Genomic DNA, 24,103 nt, shown 5'->3' on the forward strand with positions numbered 1-24,103 from the left:
CCGCTTTGATCAGTCTTAGTGGGGAAATATCTGTGTAACCAGCATTTTGGTAATGCACTCTAATTATAAAGGAATCCAGCTGCAGAGCATCCCATAAATTTCCATCATAACCTAATTTATACAAGTCATAATAATTAGAGGGAATCACCGCTTTATTGGATGTCAACATTCATTTTCATTCATGTTATTACAGTTGTTGAAAACATTTGGGTCCAGGCAGCAGTGAAAACATTAATTGTGTATGTGTGTTAACAGAATGGGAAATTATAGCTTTTACAGCAGTCTTTGTGATTTCTGTTAATTATATTAGCTATATCAACACTAGGCTATACTTTGTAAATGTTATGACAAAACCAATAACCAGTTATGCTGACAGAAAAATGTTAAAACTTTGACAAAGATAGAAATGATAACCATGAAATCCGCTATTCTCTTTTTAAAGTAAAAAAACAAACAAAAAAAAAAAAAAAACCCTTCAGTGGTGGTGACAGATGTGAAAAAAATGTAAAAGGGAACAGCAGATTTTTATATACTGGATAGCTCACACATACTTCAGCCACTGGTATATTGAAATTAGATTAAAATGGAGCGAGCGATAAGGTGGCTCTAATTATTATTATTTTATTTATAGTTTTTTTTTATTGTTTCATTTTCCACACACTCCGGTCAAAATTCCGCAGCTTCACTGAGATCACATACTCTGTACAGTATTTCTGATTTTCCACCAGAGGAAGCTTGCGTACCACTGATGGTACACGAAACACAGTTTGAGAACCACAGCATTAGTGAATATGAAATAAACAGATAAATAAAACAGACATGAGGGACGAAAAGAAAGAAAATAAATCTTTTTTTCACCAGAGCCTCTTTTGGTGTTTACCTTTACTTTTCCTCCTGCTGCTTCTCTGTCCGTGGCCGTGTCGTACCACTTCCGGCGTAGAAGAAGAAAACGCTCACGCTTCATGAGCTGAGCTTAACCGGTCTGTCACATTTTTTATCTGGAGCAGCTAAAGGACAACATAGAGTGCACAGCAACATGTATGTGGTATTTGAACTTATCTCCTTTAAGTCGCTGTGTTTTGTGTCTGCCAGTACAACCAGAATCTAAACTCAGCCATGCTAACGGGAGCTAACTTAGCGAGCATGAATCACGCGTGTTGACTGGGCTGCTAGCTGCACTTTGTACACTGAGGGTGGTGAGCTGATAAATGATAAAACATCAGGTTAAGTTGACTTTTCCAGTGCTTATCGCTGATTTCTAGGTTGTCACTAGGGCTGCAACTAAATATTATTTTGTCGAATAATCGAGTACTTGTTTGGTCCGTAAAATGTCAGAAAATGTTGACAAATGTTGATCGGTCTTTACCAAATCAGGACACGTCAAATGTCTTGTTTTGTCCACAAACCCACAACTATTCAGATTTCTTTGTTATATGGGGCACATAAACCAGTTAAAAACACTTAAACTGATCAAACGGTTAATTTAGTGATCGAGTAATGGTCAAAAAATCATTGCAGTCCTGTTTGTCACTGGTGTCTGGCTCATTAACTATCTTTGACACTTTAGTTAATGCTTGCCAGCTAAGTAAAATGATTAACACAACGCTGATATATATATGTACCTTTCAAAGAAGTGTCCATTGTCAAGACCACACAAAGTGAGACCAAGACTGTAAGGACTAAAACTATTGCACCACATCCAAGACACACCAAGCACTGAGTTAGATACACCTGCACAGCTGGCTGTAAAGGAAAATGTCTTGTAGATACCAGAGGTCAGAGGACAATGATGAGACTGATGCGAATTGATGGCAACACAACAGTAATTCAACAGCGACGTTTGCAGAGGAGCATCTCTGACTGCACCTGTCAAAACTTAAAGTTGCAGCAGTAGAAGACCACATAACATGGTCTGTGTACCTAATTAAATGGCAGGTAAAGTGCACTTGAAATGACAGTTTAAGTGGAATTTGAATGCATTTTACATGTAAATACAAAGTAGATAATTTAACAATGACATCCAACTAACATGATATGAAACCAGGGAACAATGGTTTGTAAACTACACCATATTATTGCTGTATTTATAGTCTTGGACATTATCCAGTCTCATCACAGTATTTGTATATTAATAGACTGATCTATGACCTTTTTATTAACAAGCTTCAGTTTGTTTAATGGCTTTTCTACATTTTCACTCCCTGACTTTTAAAGTTGTGCAAATACTGCAAAAAATCTGTATTTGTATTTTAATATTTGATTGTCATTCTCGTTCAGCTGTGTCACTGTGGGCCCCCTGAGAGCTTGACTGTCAACGATTAAAGAGCAAGTATGAGCAGCCTGGATCAGGACCAGCATCTTCTACTTAGTTGCCGTGACAAAACAACAGTCTCCACTGATTCATCAGACGCTCCTGAGCTGGCCAAACACCCTCTCTGTGGTCTGAAATTGGCATCACATGCAGTGCTGGAGAAAGCACAGCAGAGGGGCAGGTTGAAGTGCCCTAAATGTGGAGGATCAAGGATGTTTTTCTGCTACACATGCTGCTCGTTACTGGGTGTCGGCTTGCAAGAAATCCCCTCAATTAAGGTCAGTAAGAGGTTAGGACTCACTTGATTGTCCTTTTAAAACAGCCTTCAGTTGCTATAATAATCCTAGTGTTGTGGAACATTTTGTGTCATCTAAAAATTTTGCACATGGTGTGGTTGTCGGCTACTTATTGTGTTATAATGTTCTCAGCTTCCTGTGAAGATAGACATCATCAAGCATCCAAATGAGACAGATGGGAAGAGCACAGCAGTTCATGCCAAGATCCTCGCTCCAAGTGACGTCACCATATACACTTACCCCTGCATACCTGAGTTTGAAAAGGACAAGGTTAGTTGTTGTTTTTTGTATATCATCACATAGTTAGGCAGTAGCAAAAAGTGTATATCGGCCCAAGAACTCCCTATATATCGGGATATTGGCAAAAGGTCCAATATCATGCATCCCTAATTATCTGCAAAAAATTGTACTACATGCCTAAAGATGCTGAGAACACATGAGGAAAACGTTAACTGATAAATAAAATGAGAAGTAGGCTTATTTTCCAATAAATTTCCATTTAAACTGAGCCCCCCCCCATGTATATTCTCACTTTCTGATTGACCTTACTGGGGAAACTGGAAAAATCTGTCCATTTATCATATACAGTTTATGGCTGGAACTCACAACAGATCACAGAATTGATATCTTAGGTCACCAAATAAATTAAAACTGTCAAATGTGATAGTAAATGAAGAGTCTATTTTTAGATTGATGGTTTGTTGAGCTGAAACAGATACTTATGTTTTTTAAGTTTCTAAATAATTTTTTATGGAAAAGCAATAACCAACTGGTGTGATGCACCTTTATGCTTCTTTGGCGCATCCTGCTGTTGATACATGGTTACAGTGCATCTAAAAATTGACTGACACTTGCTGCAATCCCTCAAAAAAAATAGGTCTTACCAGCCACCACTGCAACTAGACGTCATTGGTAATCTCTGTTCTTTATGGCCACCACTAATGTTCATTTTTTTATGATTTATTATCATTCACTTCACAGAACAATTGATAATTTATTGAGTAATTAGAACCAAAAAAGTTAAGTAATGTTGTTATTGTTCAGCCAAAGAAAAGCAACTTTTTCTCATGATAAAGAAGCTCAAACTAGTAGATCTGTGCTGTTGACTTTTTGAAAATTGAAAAATAAAAAGGTTTTATCACCTAGTCAAACAACAAATAGATTTAGCTGTAATACTGCTAATTGTTTTCATATTTCTGCTGCTTGTTTTTTCTTTTGCCTCTTCAGAAATGCACCCAGCGTCGCTGTATCTCATTTACTTTTTCATCTGTGTTTTATTTTTACTGCACGCAGATGCTTTTGAGTCATGTTTTGATTCTGTTACTACTCTCGAACATCACACTGTATTGACGTAAAAGCCTGTTTTTGTTCATTATGTTCACCTGTATTTGTTGTAGCGTAACCACACTGATCCATTGATCCACTTCGTAATGACAAATGTGGAATTTATAATAGATTCAGAGGTTTCAATTAGTTTGTTTTTTCTTATTTCATGCTCGACAAGTTTATGATTCATAGCATTAGTTTTATTGGGTATAATCAAGTTCAGAATTACAGTGGCTTTAGTGCACACGCTATGTTGTATGTTTACTGCCTCAACAGTTTCAGACGTAGTATTTCTTCCTCGTGAGTAAGGAAATCTTGTTTTGTTTTTAGTTTCTCTCCCGTCTTTGCTTTGATCACACCCTATTCCAGTCATTGCCAGAGGCAGGTTCACAGGTGATTGTTTTTAGTTTTTGAGTGGGAGTTGCCAAATATGCGTAATTCTTCTCCAGTCTTTTACTTAAGATTTGTGTGCTTAGAATGAATACTGTAATATAGTCATTGTACTGTTTAGCTATTTCAAATATTAGGTCTTACACAAATGGCAGTCGAATAGTTAGAAATGTTATTGCATGGAAGCGATTCTTCAATATAGGGCAGTATGCTTTTAGCAAATCACAAAGGCTAGGTTATTTAATCATTTGTTTTGCCACTTTAAAATAATGCTATATATGAATATTAGAAACAATGAATATCTTATAGGTTCGTCAATTAGCATGTAGTTGTCAAATATTGATTATATCTAAGATAGTATCTTTCAATCTATAAGTTTCAGACCATAAACATCACAAATTAAAATGCAATTGGATATTTTACCCTGACTTACTTCAAAACCCACACATTCATTGGCTTTAAACCTCATTCTTACCTAAAACTGCCTTGTGTCCATGTACTAATCCTGAAAAAATGCTTTTCGAGAACTCACTTTTTTTTCCTCTGTGACAGAGCTCGACTGTGAATCTGTGTCCCTTTGCTCACTCCAGGTTGTTTTGGTGTTCCCTGGTCCAGGGGCCGTCTCAGTTCAAGATATGATGCAGCGTTTACTCGACAGGACCGACGGGTCACATGATGAACCGTGCATAAAGAGGCGGAAAAGTGAGGAAGTTCATGGTGCCACACACACTGCCAAGAACTCAGAGACGGGGACTCCAGATGAAGCAAAGGGCTGTGAGTCAAGGGTGTATCCCCTCCAGAGGGTGGTCTTCATCGACAGCACATGGAACCAGACCAACAAGATCAGCTCAGATGAGAGACTGCAAGGTAATTTAATTTATGCTTTTTTTTTGACTGCTGAATTTACTTCACATGTGATGACCTCACTGTGCTGTCTCGTCTTTCCTGGCTGATGAGTGTGTTCTCCAACAGGTCTGCTCCAGGTAGAGCTCAAGACGAGGAAAACATGTTTCTGGCGCCATCAGAAGGGCAAGCCAGAAACGTACCTGGCTACTATTGAGGCAATTTATTATTTCCTGAAAGACTTCCATGAGCATTGCCTTGCTCAAGAGTATAAAGGAGAATATGACAACCTTCTCTTCTTCTACTCCTTCCTGCATTCAGTTGTCAACAAATCAATGTCTGAAGGAAAACATTGCAAGGAAAATAACTTGAAGAAAACATGAAATGAGCCAACGATTAACTAAAGTAGAAAAGTAGATTCATGTGGAAATTGCGGTTTATCTGATGGAGTGATATTTTATTTTGAGAGGGATGCCGAGGCATCGGTTTGCTGAAAAATATGCTATAAAGCTTTTGTTTACAATTTAAAACAGTGTCTTTGAAACATGAGTATATTTTCAATTGCAAGTTTAGAATTCTGCTACAAACAACCTCAGCTTGTCTTATGGTTTAAATTAACCGGCAAAAATAGGAGGGTTTTTGACATTTTTACTCATCTTGAATGTAATTATGTGCAAGGATGTTGACCTAAAATTATGTTTTAATATTTTTATTTACAAATTATTACATGTCTGAGAAATCCATGTCTCTTATTTTCCAAAAATAAAGAAGAATTCATGACCCATGGGCACCTAGATTCACTATTGTTGCAGAACTAATAAATCTGGTCTTCAAAAATATATATGCTGAAAATATAGTCCGTCGACCTTATTGTACACGATACACTGTAAAAGAACAGATGTTGACTAGTAGTAGGTCTCTCTGATCTTTGCTTGCAGGCTGTCACAGGTTTTCTTGGCATCTCCCAGCAACATGGATGTGTTGGGTTTGTAGAAAATGGGATTATCGACTGCAGCGTAGCCCACGCCCAAGGTACGTTTCATAACCACCACCTGCAATAATTTGAAAGGAAAGTGGTTACTTTTTTGTAGCTTAACAATTAAGAAAAGGTTGTTTTAAACTGCGGTGTGCAGTTGTGAACAGAAGAGATCGGCTCAGTCAAGCAATACTATCAGACCTGGCTGAGGGAGCAGTTGTGTGTTTTTTGGCAGTGCTGTCACTAAATGCACCAGACTTATATGTACATATTGAGATTTTAGAAATGTCCTTATTAAATGTTGGAGATGAACATGTTTTCAGTATTTTAAGTTTTTAAGTGATCTACAGTTCAGCATTGTTCGGTTTGAGTCTTGTGTTGGACATTGCACTCCTGACTCTTCCGGTGATGACACTCAGTCTGTCCACATCACATTTTAGTATTGGCTCAGCTCGCTTGGAACCCCGTTAGAGCAGGTAGCCAAAAAAAGCACCAAGTACTTCCTAATGAAGCCGACAGCAAAGAATGAAAAACTGCTACACCGAAAAGTACAGAGAGTGCCAGGTGCAGGTTATTGGCTTGATTAGTCTTGTTTTGCCTCGTTTGACAGTGGTTTTAATCTAACAGAAATGTGTAAGAAACTACAGTTTTAAGAAAGGCAGACCGACCTGTTTGGACTTCCACACTTCCAGGACCGGCATGCCAGCAATGATAGAGTTGGGATCTTCTTGCGCTGCAGAATTCACAGTGTCGTTGGCGCCGATGACCAGCGTCAGGTCCGTCTCTGTGGGCCACAGTCGTGTGTAGATGTAAACATTAAAACGGATTAAATCGCTCACAAAAAACGTTATATTGTCCTCACTAATGTTCCCGTGTTCTCCAGCTGCACACGTATCTACCTTTCACATAAACAGAACCATATGTCTCAGATTGCATGCCTGGTTGCTAAGAAAACAAGACTGTTGCCCTGATAACATGGCATGTCTAAATACCACGACGCAGCACAAGGCTGCTACAAGCGTAGATGAAAGGTGGGGTTGGGGGGGTGATTAGTCATAATTGATCCAGCAATTTTATCTGACGCATTCCCGCCAAAGTGACAGCCTTGCAGCAATGAATCCGTACTGTTGTGAATAACAGCTCGCTCATTATGAAAAAATTAAAATAAACAAGTTTACCAGGGAAGTCTTCATTGATCTCATCCATCTCCAGGACCACATCATAGGGAACACCCGCCTCAGCTAGAAGGACGTTCAGCTGGCCAGGCATTCGACCAGCAACTGGGTGGATACCAAACCTGTCAAGGAGAAAAAAAAAAAAAAAGAAAAACACAAAAATATTAAAGCTCATCTTCAACACTCACATTTGACTGATTTAAAACACTCAGCTCCCTGATCAATAATGTGCCGCTCCTACAGTTTGTTGCCTCGAGTGAAAATGCACCTGTCTGTGAAAACAAGCTCAGATTTGTCAGAACATGAGCAGAAAATAAAAACCTCAAACGGTAGCAACATCATAGTGCAGTGCTACTTTTAAGCTTTGAAGTAAAGAGCAGAATGGGTCACTTGACAGGCTTCAAACTATATACATTTGTTGGTACTTTCACAAAAAAACAAAGAACCCTGTCGGAAATAACTTGAAAACAGACAAAAATAATTTTGTCTCCCATCATTGTTTAGTCCACGTTTTAACACAAATGAGGCAAATAATGAAACATGTAAATGGTGTGGACAAAGACGCTGGTACCCTGAACTCAATATCTGTGGCAATTACCATCAACAAGCAACTTCTGTAACTCCCAGTGAGACTTCTGCATCTACCAACAAGAAGTTTAGCCCACTTTTCTTTAGTTCGATGGGATTACTATGACCAGGTTTCAGAGGATCATATTAGAATAGAGTAGCCCGATTCTTGGCTGCTTTTAGCTGTGTGATTTGAGACTCGAGTATTTTTGCTAGGTGGTCTTGAGATTTTATGGTAGGTTTTTATTCAAAGCAACCCCAAAATGAAACCCAAGTGCCCTCCATGTTTCATGGTAGGTAAGGTGTTCTTTTCCTGTGTATCTAAATCTGTAAACTTACAAATTATAGATGTGATTTACATGTAGTTAAATAAAACAAAAAGCAAGACTATGATGTTGTACTTTAGCACAGTTCCTTTGTCTTTGAATGATACTTTACTATTTAACACTCCACTAATGACATAAAAATGATCCACAAATATCAGCTGTTATTTTTGTGTTCAGTTACAATCCTGTAACTGCAGAGTCTGACCCTAACTGAGGACAGGTGGTTTGTAAAGCACTCACCTGATAGTCTTTCCCTGTTCTCTCAGCATTTTCACCATGTCTGCGATGGGGTACTGAGCTTTGGCTGCACACAGACCCCAACCTAAAACACAGAGAACAATGTTTTTAATCTTGCCACATCCTAAACACTTAATTAACCGCACCAAGGTTGTTTGTCTGATTGTGAGCAGCATTTTCTGGGGGGATGTAGGTTACAGAACAAGGCAGAAATGATTAGGTTTTGGGGATGAGTGTGGGAAACAGAGACCATGGTTGAGGTTCTCTGTGTGCTTCTACAAGTATCTGGAGAGATACTGTAATTCTTTTTGAGTCCGTTGTCTAATTTTCAAGCACTTCACAAACTAGAATTTATGTTACTTTTACTGCCTTCTTGAAAAAAACCCAAAAAACATTCAACACAAGTTACAGTTGGTTCTTCAATGAAAGCACAGGGAATCCTGCAGGGATTCAACAACAATAAAGCCTAGTTCTTCCTCTTCCCCTCATTCTGTCGTTTGTCCTCTGCCTGTCCTCATTCACCACAAGTCTCCTCTCTTTATTAAATCATTGGTCTGAGAAGCATTTCATCTGAAGGGAAACTTTTGCATGTGTGCATGTGGGTAACCCTGCGTGCAAAGAACTCCTTTCCCATGTGTCTGTGTAACCCCTATTTAACCCCAGTGGTCAGGTACCTTGTAGAGTTCAGTATTACTATCAAGTTTTTTTTTGTTTTTTTTGTAACTGGTCAACCGTAACCCGTATCTTCCAATTCCCCAGACAACTGGAGCCTTCTGTTTCCTCACCGTCGTTGTTGACGGTGCATGGAGAAGTCTTGAGTCTGGACTCAATAGCTCTTATGACTTTTCACTGTTCCTTAATCAAAGCAGCATGTTGGACCACACAGATGTCCGTGCGTTGGTTTGGAACTGTTGCAAAACAACAGCCATCCAAGCATCAGAGTTATTCAAAGTGGTTCCTCTTGCTCAGGACCCTTAACTTCTTAGTTGTCACACAATTCTGGCCTTTTTTTTTTTTTTTTTTTTTTTTGATTTAATAAATCTATATGTGGTCATGATCTAACACTCAAAAATCAAAGCCATCATCCATGAGTCTTTGCTCAGAAACATGTACTGACACTTCATATACCGCATTCATGTCTGGGGGAGACCAGCAGCTCTGTGAGATCATTTTTGGGCAAACTGCTCCCTCTTGTGGTTCACATGCTTCAGTATTCCAACTTCAATGTCCATCCTGTCAAGTTAATTCTATGAGTTCGATTATTTCCAAATATTGTGCAAAAAAAAAGAAGAAAAAAGAGATAAAAAATGAACTTCTGCACAAACATTTTTGATCTGCATTTTGGAAGAGCCGTCTGGCTCAGCCTGTTAGTCAGATGTAGTCAATCAGACGAGAGAGAGTGTTGATGTTTTTGAGCGTTATAGGCTGAAGATTTGCAGCAACCTGACCCAAATCTGCATGTCTTTGTCCTGTGGGAGGAAGCTGAAGTATACAGAGAAAACCCACAGACACATGTAAAGAAAATGCATGCACGAGGGTTCCATCATGCTGCTTTATTCTATAAAGAAAGCCATTATCTATTTGAAAACTGAAGTGAAGTGAGAAAAACCCAGTTGGAGCCTATGTTTTTGTTGCATGTACCTGGTGTGATGATGATGTTGTTGGCTTCTTTGATTATGTCGATGGTCTGATCAACGTTGACCTCGGTGTGAGTGCCGACAATCTCCATGGGCTTACCCCCCAATGAGGAGGTGGTGCCGTACCCACCCAGGATCACGTTGGGCAGGGAGCGGTTCATAGCCTTGCAAGAGAAGAGGGAAATAATTCACACTTGGGGAAACTGTGCCAACTGTGAGAGTTTTGTGAACTCGTGCCGGGAAAAAAAACGCACGTGCACTCACCACACACATAATGTACGAGAGGATGGCACCGGAGGAGCCGATAAGAGCGCCGACGATCGTCATGAGGTTGTTCTCCAGTAAGAAACCTTCAGCACAGAGAGCCCACCCAGAGTAGCTGTTCAACACGGTGATGACCACAGGCATGTCAGCACCCCCGATGGCTGCTGTGAGGGTTACACCCTATCAGAAGGTAGGAGAAGTCGCACAGAAGAAAAGAAAGGTGATTAAAAACATTTGGACTACTGGAGTCCATTAAAACTGGTTTCCAAAATAAGATTAAACAATACTCGGTCTAATCTGTAACAACACCAATGTTTAATATCCAAATTCATACCTGTGACAGAATTAGCATAAGGCAATTTCTAAAAGATAAACCAAAAGCAACCATTAAGCAAAACCCTGACATGTAAAAGCCTTATTCTAAGGCTATTTATTATTTTAAAGTGATGTAGTAAAATAGTATTTTATTCAATTTCTGCCACAGAATCCTCCTAAATGTTACATTGTGGACCTTTACTTCACCAGTTCTCAGCTCAGTGGAAACTCACCATGATGGTGGAAAGCCCCGACACTCCCACTAGACACCCCATGCCAGTGCCATAGCTGGAGCTGAGCATAAAAGGAATCATGCCTCCCACTGATGCTGCCATCAGGCCAGCGTTCAGCATGTGTCGGCCCGGCAACATCAAAGGGGCGGAGTTCAGGACGCCTACAAACCAAAAGGATTCTCGTAAAAATTGAATTTAAAATCATGTGACGAGTTAAAACATGAAAGCACAAAAAACAGCTTCAACAATGTATTGCTATATGTTATATGTTGCCGACTTTACACCTACTCTGCATCTGAACCTCTGTCCTTGCACGATGTCAGGTGAGCAGGTGTGACAAACTGAAAGCATCAGATTTATGAAACTAAAGTGTTATGCTGAAATGAGGTCAGTTAAAAAGACACAAGTCATTCAAACGTCTGCTTTCATTGGGGTGTGTGTGATTCCTACAGCAACAGCATGGCCAGAAAAAGTTACTTAGTGCTGCTTTAAACTGTGCTGGGAGTCATACACGTCTCTGTGAAGGTCTCCAATCTGCTGGATTAGGGTCTATCCCCTCCAACAATCAATTATCATTATTCTGAAGGAAACTTTATCTGCAACAGGACTCATCAAGACATAAAATAGAAAAAGTTAAAAGAAGACATCAAGGTCACTCTGATTACATCAAACCAGAAATCCTCATGACATGAATCTGAATATTTTAAATCTTTACCTATTTATAGTTAAACTACAAGATGAGTCCACTGACCACAATGCAGCTGCTCTGTCATACACAGAAATAATCCTGACCAAAATGTTTTATATGTGATTTTTTTTCATTATTCACACTGTAATATAAATCACTGAAGGCTGCACCGACATGCACAGATGCAGGAAGCAGGTCTGAGCTGAAGGGAAAATCTTTGGCTTTCACTTGAGGAAAGAGACAATCGCTGCCAGACAACACGGAGCTCAGTGTCTTTTCATAGATGTGCGAGTGTGTGAAACGAGGTCAGATATGAGACTTTTCACATATGTACCGCAGAGGCTAAAAATATTTGAAGGTCCAGAGTGTAAGAGTTAGTGACATTTAATGGTGAGACTGCAGAATGTAACAAATGGAGAACACCGCCGCTCTCCTTTACCTCAACCATGTATTAAAACATCACAGTATCAAAACTGCTAATACTGTGTGTCGTACTGTGCCTGTTTATAATGTTTACGAGTTTATAATGACTCGTCAAAAACAGAGTGCAGGAATGACAAGTTGGTGTGAACAGACAGCTGGAAATTAATCGCAATACCATGATACCGAGATACTGTGATAGTTTTGCTTAAGGTTAACAAATGGTCACAATGTCATACTGTGCCATGCCTTGTGGCAGTGGTCTTAACATACCAGAGAGCAATGTTGTTATGTAACAAAGAACAAATACTTTGTTACTGTACTTAAGTACAAAATTCACATACAGTATCTGTACTTCACTTTTTTTATATTTTTAACTACTTTACTTCACTACATTTTCCTTTGTTACTACCCAATAAAATCAGTTGGTAATGTCTGTATTTATATAGAGTTTTTCTAGTCGTGATGAGCTGCTTTACACTTAAGTTAATTTTTTTTTAATACTTTTACTTCTAAAACTTAAGTGCATTTTAGATCAGAAAATTAAATTGACTATTGACACTTAAGTAAAAGTCTATGACATTTACTGTACTAGAGTAATATTAGAAAAAGTGACTTCAACGTCTAACAAAGTAATTTTCTGGTAAGACGCTTGTACTTTTACTCAAGTAGTAGTTTACTCAAGAAGACATCATTCTTCATTTGAAGTAGTAAGCTTCTGCTTCCATTCATGCTGCTACAGAAACTTTACGATGAAAGAAGGTGGCTTTTTAAGGCAAGGTCTTATATTCATATAAAAGGCTTATTCTAATCCCTACAAAAACCCAACAATTTTTGTGATTATACACTCATAAAAAACATACTTGTATTCAATTTCTGCCATTATACTCTCCAAAATGTTGCACACTGGACCTTTAAACATAACCCATTACCTTGAAGCTTGCCGTAGGCGACGAGTGATCCACTAAAGGTGACGCCACCGATGTAGGTTCCCAGATAGGCCACGGTCTTGATAACACCGGCAGCTGGGTGAGTGTCAAGGTGAGGGAACTCGATCATGAACTCTGCGACGCACGTGAGAACGGCTGCCAGCCCCACGAGGCTGTGGAAGGCTGCCACAAGCTGCGGCAAGTCGGCGATTTCAATACGCTTGGCAATGGTCAGACCTGCAGGCGAGACATGAGGATCAGCCAAAAAGAGGAAAAAAAAACATTTCACGGTGAGTTACTATGTTTGGCTAAGTGAAACACCAGACACTAACCTTCTCATGCACACTGGCTACGTTTTGAGTACAAAAAAAGCTTTATGAAGTAAGAAGTTAAAAAGAGCAAATGCTTAAAAAGGAAAACACCTGTTTTTAGTTACAGGGTCTGATCTTCAAAGCCAGTGAGATTAAGTCAAGTACTTGGTGTTTTTTTCATAAAAGCACAGGGACACAAATATAACACTGAATAAACCCTCATGCTCTGGTGCCTGTGTGCACTGACTACAACATCATTCATCATCTGGCGCTCTTAAATTACTGTTAACACGTACAACATTCACACATGGTGACGAAACACACTCATCTCTGTGTGTGGACAGAATGATTGATGCTCTGTAATGAATTGGCAAAAACAAACAGAAGAAGGAGTTGCATGCAAAGTTAATAATGCTTGCGCAGTTTTGTTAAACTGTCGGACTTACAACGGCACGGCGCCAAAGAATCATCCATTTTTAATGAAGACATGAAACTCAAAAGACGCCTTGTTGGTAAGTCGGCTCTCCGGGATTATATAGTACGGCATACACGGTTTATTCAACGACTGTATATAAAAAGTGAAAGTGAAGCCTAGGAAGAAGAACGGAGGTTGACCGACTCCACTGGTCGCAAAATAACTTCATTTGAATGGCAGTCTATGGGAAAATGAGCTTCTGCTTCATATTTGATTTATAACATCAGTAGATTTATTGTCTCAGTCACTAGTTTCACCTCTTCTCCAATAGAAAATGATGTCACTTATGTTAGGAGTTAGCTGTGGGCAGTTCAGTTCATTTCTGAACTGAAGAAGCCTCTTGGACTTCAACTTAATCAAACAAGTCCAGTTGTTTGATCTCTTGAGAAGCTTGGCTGTGCTGTAGTGAGAGAATCAGCACCAGAGGACAGAATGTTCTGCCTGTCAACCGTTTGACTTTCTAAAAAGCAGGGAGCTCCCTACCAAGAGTTCCTCCAGTGGCCATGGCCAGAGACATCTGTGACAGCAGCTCAGGTGAGGGTTTGAGGGCACCGAGTGTGGCAGCAATGCCTCCCGCCACTCCCATCATGCCCAGAGTGTTCCCCAGGCGACTGGTGCCCTGAGCAGAGAGGCCTGCTAACGCCCCGACACAGCACAAGCCTGAGCCCAAGTACATCATCTAAGAAGCAAATAAAAAACAACCCATAAGACATTAAAGACACACTCTGAGAGCACAAAACTCCAAAGTTAACAATTCTTTTAAAAATGAACTGAAAGTGATGTGGGAGTTTGAACAAAGTTTCTCCAGGATTTGCTTGCAAATTTCTGAGACTAAGCGACAAATGTGCTGTACATTAGTGATACCTGTCAGGAAACTATCCAAAATGTTAGTCACTGGGCTCATAAATAGCTTTATATTCTATCTATATACGTATGTGATTGTTAAAATTCTATATGGGCTTAAGACAAAGGTTGTGTTCTGCGTCACTATTTCTCTTGTCGCCCAAATGGACAAACCAGACAAATCGTTTGTTTTATGCAAATGAAGAACATCTTCACACACATGCATAAAGCAACAAATGAGGAGGAGAAAACTACAGAGAGAGAGAGATAGTGAAAAGGGAAGCTATGGGAACCTCAACTGGTTCTCAGTCATCCATCCTTCCATAGTCCTCTTCGGTCGTTAGCGGTAGGCAACTGGACTTGCTTGAGTCAAGTTGAAGTTGATATTATTCACCTCTCATCCAACAGGCTTCATCAGTTCTCAAAATGAAAGAACAGAACTGAGGAAACACCTTGGATGGCAGGACAGTCCAGTTGCCCACAGTAAACTCCTGAGTGCCACCACAGCTCCCAGATCAACTCCTCTGAATCACAACTTAACCATTAAGTCAACCACAAGTCATTTCTTCCTTAGGTCACAACCTACAGCCTACAACAATTTCATCCAACTCTATTCTCAAGTTATGCCGGCAGACAAACGCAGCCAAAAACATAACCTCCTTGGCTGTGGTAACTAAAGTTCACTGACATGAGCTTCGTTTATGCCAACATACTCTACATATATAAATATTCACCTGTTCAATGTTGTATCCAGCTGCCACTGAAGCTCCATATCCACCAACAAAAGCAGCTCCAGGCAGCATATACAGGTAGTTGTACTCGGGAGGGTCAGTGGGACGTTTGAACATGTCCAACATTCTCTTGGTGATCAGGAAACCACCTGCACACACACACACAGGAAAACAGTGGATTAAAGTGGGGATGATTCAATCAAACTAGTTTGTTTTTTTCTCCACTGCATATTTGTGTCTAATATCAGACCAGCAATGTTGATTGAAGAAATGAAGGCAGCAGCCAGAGCGAGACTCTCAGGCAGTGAGGAGGGTGCAAGACCTCCGCCCATCAGCGCCAGCCCGCCGACCGCCGTCAGACCTGAACACCCCGCAACATCAGAAAAAGGATGAGCGATCATGTGACGTCACAAAAAAAACAAGAAGAAAACATAATAATCTCCATAGTTCTACGACCTGAGATGGCATTGGTGACAGACATGAGGGGTGAGTGCAGAGCGGGGGTCACACCCCACACTGTGTGGTATCCCACAATCCCTGCTAATCCAAAGGTTGTGATCATCTGAGTGAACGCTGCGTTGGGGGATATGATGCCCAGAGCCAGACACGTGGAAACACCTAACAAGAGACAGAGCAGACGGTGTTATTGTTAATGTTTATGCCTGTGTGCAGGTTTTTCTTTTGTATTACTGTAGATCAGTGGTTCTCAAGCTTGTTATACCAAGTACCACCTGAGAAAATATTGAGCAACTCAAGTAACTCCATTATCACCAACGTTAAAATACAGTGGTGTAAATAGACTTTTCACAGGAGGCAATTATGTTCCCATTTGGAGGAAAACAGACCAAAAACCTCGACTCAAATCGTGAAACTCAACCTAAAAAAATAAATTAAAAAAAACACACATACAATCTAAGATTCTAAACTAGTTTCCTTTTAAAGTGATTATACACTTACTTATACAAACATACAGTATTTATGGTTAGTATATTACATTTCTGCCTCTAAATCTTTAATCACAACACATTCAAAAATCCCATGAAGAGATCATGATCAGTGCCATCAACAAGGATTCATTCTGAATAATAGAGGTAAAACCATATTTGTTAATTTCCCCAAGGGAACCTCCCAAAGGGATTAATAAAGTTGTCTGTCATATTAAAAAGTTTTTAATTACCACTAAACTCCAACTCTATATATCAATAAAAACTAATATCTACGTGTTGGCCTTTCTAGGTCTGAGGGGTTTTCATAAAATCCAGATTTAAAACACACTATGATGATGATGAAAAAGCTTCGGTCAAATAAACTCTGATTATTTATTGATTTCACTACTGAATGAATTACCTTCACCAATAAAATAACTTTATTTGAGCCACATGTGATAAAGTCTTTCTGCAAGGATGGATGTGTGTGTGTGTGTGTGTGTGTGTGTGTGTGTGTGTGTGTGCGTGCGTCTGACCTGCGGTGTAAACGCCAGCAGAGGTCAGGGTGCGGTTGAAGGGTGAAACCGCCGCTGCTTTCTCCGCCTCCAACTGGGAGACGCTTTTCTGTTTGACTGGAGCTGGGGGGACTGTTTTCGGCAGCGGTGAAGGGAACATGTTCTTGCCGTCCTGGATTCACCAGAAAACCCACGAGAGGACCAGTTTGAGAACACAGCTGCTTTCGCGTGAGAAACACACATCAAGATCTTTGGAGTCGTGCGCTGTGGGTGATCTCACCAGTGTGGTGGGAGCACTCACAATGCAAAACTCAAAGGAGTTCCCGCCGAACAAACAGCAATCACAAACCAGTTACCAGAGGTTATGAAAGATAGATTCACTTTTAAAGAGCCTAAATAATTCTTAGTTTAACAAAGGGGGGAAACCGATACGTCCTGTTGAGGTTGCATGCTTTCTTTGCCATAAACAATGTGTCAAAGTCAAAATTCCTGGACAAGTATTTTTTTTTGAAACGTTCATAACATTCTTGCTGGAATCCAACATGAGCGATTCCCAGCTGGGATCTGGTTTTTAGTGCTCATTTGGCGCAGGATCGTAGCATGACAGGACCCGATAACTCATGCTGAGAGGGAGCGATGCGGCTGCCAGTAGACGGTTACAACAAATAAAAACCCACCTTCATAACCAGAGTCCCACGGATGACATGGTCAATTGTTCCATAGTCAAATTCGTCTTTGGGCTCATAGTGGAAGTAGTCCTTGTCTGGGCTGATGGCCTTCAGCAGCTTCAGGACGTTGTTGGAATACAGAGTGCTGGCCTGCGAGGCCATGCGACTGGGCAGGTCTGTGTAGCCGATGTGTGTCACTCCCTGGTCATGAGAGGAAACAAGTACATTTACTATTAATATTAATATTATTATTATTATTATTATTATTATTATTATTATTATTAATAATAATAATAATAATAATAATAATAATAATAATAATAATAATAATAATGCACATCATTATATCAGTTCAAACAGATGTCCAAAAACAGCAGAGTGAATCAATATACAATGGCACAGGATGTGAAGGCCGTGACTTCTTTTGGTGATACAGTAACCAAAGCAGAAACCTACACAATAATGGTTCAACGTTAAAGCTGCAGTGTGTAACTTTCTTGCTTGTGTCAGGCGCAGATTAATCAAGTTATTTTTATATTTACCTTAATTAAGTAAAGATCCGACGCAAATCTTTGAAGCTCACCTTGTGAACGTACAGCTCTCCAGGCTTCGTGGTCTCGATGTTGCCCCCGGCCTCTGCAGCCAAATCCACCACCACAGATCCGTCCTTCATCGACTCCGCAAACTCCTTCTTGATCAGAATGGGAGCCCGCTTCCCTGCACCAGAGTGGCGATTAATGTAGAGCTGCAACTAACGATTATTCTTATAATTGATTAATCTGTCGATTATTTTCTCGATTAATCGGTTGGTCCATAAAATATCAGAAATCCTTAAAAAATGTTGATCGGTGTTTGTCAAACCTGGAAATGATGATGTGCTCAGATGTCTTGGTTTGTCCACAAACCAAAATGACTAACTTTTAATGGTTTCTTTGTTATCCACAGCAAAGAAATGAAGAAAATATTCACATTTAAGAAGCTTTAACAACCGGAAATCTTGTTTTAATTATGAAAAAAGCTTCAAACCAATTAATCGATTCATTGTTTCAGCTCTAGATTAATGATGATATAATATCATGTTGATGATTTAATATTAACCAAATGGAGAAACAAATTTGTCAGACATTAGTGTATCCACATTAAAGCTGCATTTATCCATTTATTCAATTTACACTCACTGGCCGTTTGTTTTATGCTATTTTTAACACCAAAAGTTAAAAGACTGGAGAAGGAGGAGGAGGAGGAGCTGTACCTGGAATCAAGGCGGTGCTGATGAGAATGTCGACCTCTTTACACTGCCTGGCGAAAAGAGCCATCTCAGCATCAATGAACTCTTGAGACATCTCTTTGGCGTATCCTCCAACTCCTTCACCGGACTCTTTAATATCTACCTCTAAAGGCTCTACCCCAAAAGACTTGAACTGCTCCAGAGCCGCGGGCCTGAAGCGAGAGGAAACCGTCAGCTTTTTATTCATTCTCCCATCGATCATGATCATCATTACATCATCTGAAGTCATTTACCTGGTGTCAAACCCTCTGACTATGGCTCCCATCGACTTGGCTGCACCTGCTGCTGCTAAACCAGCCACTCCGCCTCCAATAACCAGGACCTGTGTGCAGCACAAACATAACACACAGTCATACAAGAAGGAAACTCTTGTAAATGTTATTTAAAATACACAAAAAAACTAAACGGCAAGATAGTGGGGAGATGGAAATGACTCCTATTGACCGTCACCTTAGCAGGGGGAACTTTTCCTGCCGCTGTGATTTGACCAGTGAAGAACCGGCCAAAGTTGTTGGCAGCCAGAACCACGGCTTTGTACCTGCAAAACATATAAACAGAGTCATATTTACTGCAATGAGAAGATTCCTCACCTTTGCAGTTTTTTTTTTCAATCTACATTTAAAGCACAATCTGCCATTGCTGAACATACAGGTTTATTGAGCATTAGATGACACTTGTGAATCTTTTCATGGGCACTTCTTTGTGTTTTCAGTCGTCTCACTTTCGAGTGAAATGTTGCTGTTGCCTTGTTGAGAAACCGCTGCTAATGGCTGTTATTCTTTGCACAAACAATCCTTTGATTGAAAGATCTTTAATCTATCATCAGTAACAAGTGCTTGGAGCTCCTACTTCGGATCATTTATCACATATGAAGTGTGTGTCTGTCAGTGCTCTGACCTGTGGATGAGACTCTGTGATCATCTATTTTTTTATAACCCTACCGACCGCACATCTTAGTGTCTTTTTGTCATTACCCAGCGATGTTAGCCATGGAGCTGAGGGCATCGTAGCCCTGTGCGATGGTGACTCTGGGCACCTGGTCCATGGCCAGCACCGTGCTCTGTCTCTCCGACAGCTTCTTCATCAGCTCTGGGTTCTGCGCTGGATACACGAAGCTCACCAAGGTGTTGTTGGGCTTCAGGAAGTCTGCCTCACTTATACTGGGGGCTCGTACCTAAAGGGGATAAGAGGTATTATGAATCCTGACAGGAAATTCAGACTTCATCCAGGACTTGTCATGGAATTAATTACAATTCACAATATTATGGCAATAATAGCAAAAACTAAAAATGGCTGTAAAACACACATTTTGTTCTGTTTTTCTTATTTATATTTGTAAATTGAGGGGCAGAGCTTTGTCCCTGTGCAAGATGATCCCAGTAATTGAAATTCACTAAAATCATCTAATTGTGAGAGCTTTCTATCACAATGTGTGATAACATAACGTCTTGTAAGATGTTTGCAAACCTTGAGGACCAAATCTGAGGCAAAGGCTCCCTTGACGTCAGTGATGGTGGCTCCAGCCTCTGTGTACTGTTGGTCAGAGAACTTGGATTCCAGTCCAGCTCCGCTCTCAACCTGCACCTGGAATCCCTGTTTGACCAGTGCCTGCACTCCTGCAGGCGACAGCGCCACGCGACGCTCATTCTGCAACGTCTCCTTAGGAACGCCCACCACCACGTCCTTGTAGAGCACACCTGGAAATAAACAACAACAGAAAACAAAAATCAGATGGCAGGGGGTAAAAAGCCATCAAATACATTTGAAAGGTTTTTATCTACCAGAATGTTACCAGTCCCACATTTGCAATAAAATTCAAAAAACTGTAATTTGTTGAATATTTTTACCTTTTTTAAAAAACTCATTAAAAAGTACAGAAAAACGTTTCCCAGAGAAAACCCACACACACACACGGGGAGAACATGCAAACTCCGGGATTGTGATGCTATAGTCCTGGTCTTTAAAAGCAAGGATGGGTCGTGCCTCACCATTTTGTGCCAAACTTTGCGATAAACTTCTGAGTTCAAAGATTTTCAAAGGTTTTTCATGTAAGATCGCAAAGAATTTAGGTCTGTCACCATCTACAGAGAGTCAGGGGGAAGCTCAGTGCATGAAGGCAGCGTTCTCTGGGTCTGAACTCATCTACGATGGACTGAAAGAGTGGAAACGGGGTCAGAGTCCAATCCAAAAGAGAAATGGACATTGAATCCTATGTGGCAAAGATGGAACTATCCAGATTGTTATGAATGAAAGGTGCTAAGACAGGTGATCTGCACATATGTTAGAAGACATTTGCTCACATCAAGACGACGCCAGTAACCCCATGTCCATTAAATGCAATTGATTGGCCTGCCTGCAGTTGGGAACTGTTCTCGATTGAGAACGTATGGCACATTATAAAGAACAGAATCAGACGACGACAACCATGGACTGTTGAACAGTCCAGTCTTTTACAGCAAATATTCCACTTGAAGAACTGCAAAAAATGAGTATATTCAACGCACTATAAACATGGAGCGTCACTTTTAAAAGGTAAAGTTAGTGATTAAAACATCCATTATCAGAAACTTTGACACTGTCTTTTAGTAGTTAGTTTTGACAGATTGAACATGGCCTAAAATGAAAAAGTCAATGTACGTGTTGTGAGGACACAACAGCAGAGCACAGCCTACACTAACTTCTAAAATTCCTTACTAAATACTCTTGGTAACGTCCACAGACACTGACTGTGGAACATCTCTGCATCATTGGCTGACAGATTACTGGAAATAGTCGTGCTGGTTTATTGAAAACCAGGAGGAGACTGAGACGGCACGATGATGTGACCTGGTGGAAAACTTTCCCACGTCACTACTTTTTTCCTTGAGTGTGTTGAAGGCATCTGTTTCTAAATGTGTTTATGTTTCACAAACAGAACAAAGTTCATCAGCAAAACATCTCTGTCCTTCTGTGTGTTAAGTAAAAGGTTTACATGGTTTTTATTGCAATTGTTCGAAGGTTTGTGGAAGTAGTCAATGAAAAAAAGAGAGTGGACATGGTGTGGCTGCGACTCCTGCAAGCAGTGTCAGATTACACATTTCTCTCCATACACGGCGTGGTGACCTCGTCCCAGTCGTGACATTATTAGCAGGTGATTGGCTCTGAGCCAGCACACACACACACACACACACACACACACACTGAGCGGCCTACACCTCCACACACAGAGTCATTTTAAAGTCAAACTTTAAAGCACTCACTTTCTCACACACTCAGTGTCTAGTGTCCTAAAAACAGCAGAGGCTGCAGATAAAAATGTGTGCAAACAAACTGGGAGTCTGCAGTTTCACGTTGACCTGTCACCTTTATCTGACCTCTCATATGCTCTCACACGTTAGCATGCACAGCTACAGCATGGGCCACGCCAGTGTTCCCTATTTTGGGAGAGATTTCTAGTAAAGTTCTGTAAACAGTGGTAGTTTTCCACTCTTCTGGCCAAGAGCAGTGTGTCCTTGAGTGAACTGTTATTCTGTCATTTCTCAGCACAGAGGAAACACAGACCAAAGACACGGCAGCCTGTCCTGCAAGGGTGAAGCACATTTCCTACCTCTGGCAGCCTTTTGGTCCCATAACACGGGGAAAGTCCTGAATTGTCTTCTACCGGGTATCTTCTGCCGGACTCCCCTCTGCAGGAGAATGACAGAAGAGCTGGAGATGCAGCGTATGAGGGAAGACATGGCCACTGACTCCCTCTGCCTCCTGGAAAAAATGGACACAAACAAGCAGAGGTAGTTGATAATCTAGCACTACTTCTGCCTCTGCTGTCAAAACACCAAGAACATTCTAATTTCCCCCCCAGCTGAGCAGGTCCTGAGCCCTACAGCCACGCTTTCAGGCTGTCTGTGCTGTGAGGCCTAGAGACAGCAGTGTGACATTTCAGCTCTGCAGGCAGACACACACACACACACACACCCACACACACACCCGGGCTTGTTTCGCGAGATCTGGATTTGTGACGGCACAGAGTGAAACTGTGCCAAGTCTGGCCTAGTCGTTGTGCCCGGCAGGAGCAGAGAGCAGTTTAACTTTTTAAAATATAAACATTCTCTGCAGGTCGGCTGTTCTAAACGACGAGGGCCATAATAACAGAAGGAGGCCTCATGGAAAGTTTTGGTTCTAACTTTGGGTAGAACCAAACCTTGGAGCGTGAGGGTTCTCAAATATGTGCCTGAACCTCGGCCGGTCATCTTGACCATGTCTACTCTACATGCCGAAATGTACGGAGTCGCAGCCACGAGATTTGTTTTACAGAGTGTGTGGAGACGTGTAGACAGATAAACATGAACCAAAAAATAAGTCAATGTGGAAAAGTGTCCAGTAGCTTTCGCATGTGGTCTCAGCCATTCATCCCTCACTGACACTGTGAGAAACACTGTGAACACACTTATATAAGTGTTTTCCAAACTTTCCCAAATCAACATGACAAACTGTGTGTGGCTCAATTCACAATAAAAATTGTAATCATTATTTTTCAGTAGCAACACTTCCAAGAGACACACTGTGTGTTTGATTAAGTAATCACAACTTGATTGACTGCAAACCTTTCTGCACATTGAGCACAGGCTCTAGAGCTGATTCAACCATTCATTCGGTCACTCTCACCTCAGTGTCCTTCACCCTCCTCCTGTTCACAATTTCTTTCACACATTGAACAACTGAACATAATCTGACTTGCCTTTCAGATTAGCAGTGAGAGCAGGTTAATGCTTCAACAGCAGCAGCAGCAGTCACCTGAGAAACAAAGACACAGACAGACAGATGACCTTCCACAGTTTCAATATCACTGCTCCACTATCAGTGTATATAAAAAACCACGTGACTTGACCTTTGATTCTGATCAAACTCACCGCACACAGTGAATGACAAAAGCAAACACCAGCCTACCTGCGAATTAAAAACTGGATTAACATGTTTATCACAAACATTTCCTGCAGGTGTCGCCAAATTTGACTGAGTCAATGATGTCCAATCAGAGCCAAGGAGCCGCCCACTCTCCACCGGTAGCTGTCGTTGATTGGCGGAAGCTTTGCTTGTCCATCTAACGGGGTAAATATCATTAACCATCATTATTCATATCGTCATTATTCATAAAAGCTGGTTGAAATTGTGGAAATCGTCCTAGCGCAGTTTTAAATATAAACTAAAAAAAAATTAACTGTCAATATTTTCTCCCAAAATCTCTCTTTGACTGTTCTTTTTTAATTGTCGAGTTGTTTTATTAATTAATTAATGTACTACTTATGTCCTCATTTTAACTTATTAAAGTAACTTGCACATCGCATACCTTTTATTTATTATCTTTTACTACTTTACTTTATTTGTATTTATTGTGAAACAATTCCTCACTACATTTCCTTTTTTGTCCACACGGTGG

General features: G+C 40.5%; 2 protein-coding genes across 2 annotated transcripts; one reads left to right on the forward strand and one right to left on the reverse strand.

Annotated features, from left to right (window-relative positions):
- Window positions 1–928: 928 nt before the first annotated feature.
- dtwd1 (DTW domain containing 1) lies at window positions 929–6,007 on the forward strand. The gene is made up of 5 exons (XM_058628734.1): window positions 929–1,038; window positions 2,278–2,589; window positions 2,740–2,877; window positions 4,914–5,190; window positions 5,296–6,007. The coding sequence occupies exons 2-5, from the start codon at window positions 2,332–2,334 to the stop codon at window positions 5,547–5,549; spliced, it is 927 nt and encodes a 308-aa protein (XP_058484717.1). The 5' UTR covers window positions 929–1,038; window positions 2,278–2,331; the 3' UTR covers window positions 5,550–6,007.
- On the reverse strand, window positions 5,860–23,592 carry nnt2 (nicotinamide nucleotide transhydrogenase 2). The gene is made up of 23 exons (XM_058628731.1): window positions 23,577–23,592; window positions 23,405–23,460; window positions 22,277–22,428; window positions 20,158–20,387; window positions 19,665–19,864; window positions 19,141–19,228; window positions 18,924–19,012; window positions 18,655–18,842; window positions 17,986–18,119; window positions 17,412–17,603; window positions 16,756–16,906; window positions 15,750–15,911; window positions 15,544–15,654; window positions 15,297–15,442; window positions 14,203–14,398; window positions 12,937–13,170; window positions 10,897–11,057; window positions 10,349–10,528; window positions 10,089–10,248; window positions 8,451–8,532; window positions 7,321–7,439; window positions 6,811–6,926; window positions 5,860–6,218 (listed from the first exon to the last, which is right to left on the reverse strand). The coding sequence occupies exons 3-23, from the start codon at window positions 22,404–22,406 to the stop codon at window positions 6,072–6,074; spliced, it is 3,216 nt and encodes a 1,071-aa protein (XP_058484714.1). The 5' UTR covers window positions 22,407–22,428; window positions 23,405–23,460; window positions 23,577–23,592; the 3' UTR covers window positions 5,860–6,071.
- Window positions 23,593–24,103: the final 511 nt, after the last annotated feature.

This window comes from Solea solea, chromosome 5 (assembly GCF_958295425.1).
Source record: "Solea solea chromosome 5, fSolSol10.1, whole genome shotgun sequence".
NCBI lineage: Eukaryota > Metazoa > Chordata > Actinopteri > Pleuronectiformes > Soleidae > Solea > Solea solea.

What these genes read in the sequence shown, in the direction of transcription:
- dtwd1 (XM_058628734.1), top strand. Translation starts at nt 2,332, where the DNA reads ATGAGCAGCCTGGATCAGGACCAGCATCTTCTACTTAGTTGCCGTGAC. An exon ending in CTGAGTTTGAAAAGGACAAG is followed by an intron (nt 2,878 to 4,913) that starts GTTAGTTGTTGT and finishes TGCTCACTCCAG; the next exon opens with GTTGTTTTGGTGTTCCCTGG. An exon ending in CTCAGATGAGAGACTGCAAG is followed by an intron (nt 5,191 to 5,295) that starts GTAATTTAATTT and finishes GTTCTCCAACAG; the next exon opens with GTCTGCTCCAGGTAGAGCTC.
- nnt2 (XM_058628731.1), bottom strand. Translation starts at nt 22,406, where the DNA reads ATGTCTTCCCTCATACGCTGCATCTCCAGCTCTTCTGTCATTCTCCTG. An exon ending in CCTCAGATTTGGTCCTCAAG is followed by an intron (nt 19,865 to 20,157) that starts GTTTGCAAACAT and finishes TATCCCCTTTAG; the next exon opens with GTACGAGCCCCCAGTATAAG. An exon ending in TCTCGTACATTATGTGTGTG is followed by an intron (nt 10,249 to 10,348) that starts GTGAGTGCACGT and finishes TTCTCTTGCAAG; the next exon opens with GCTATGAACCGCTCCCTGCC.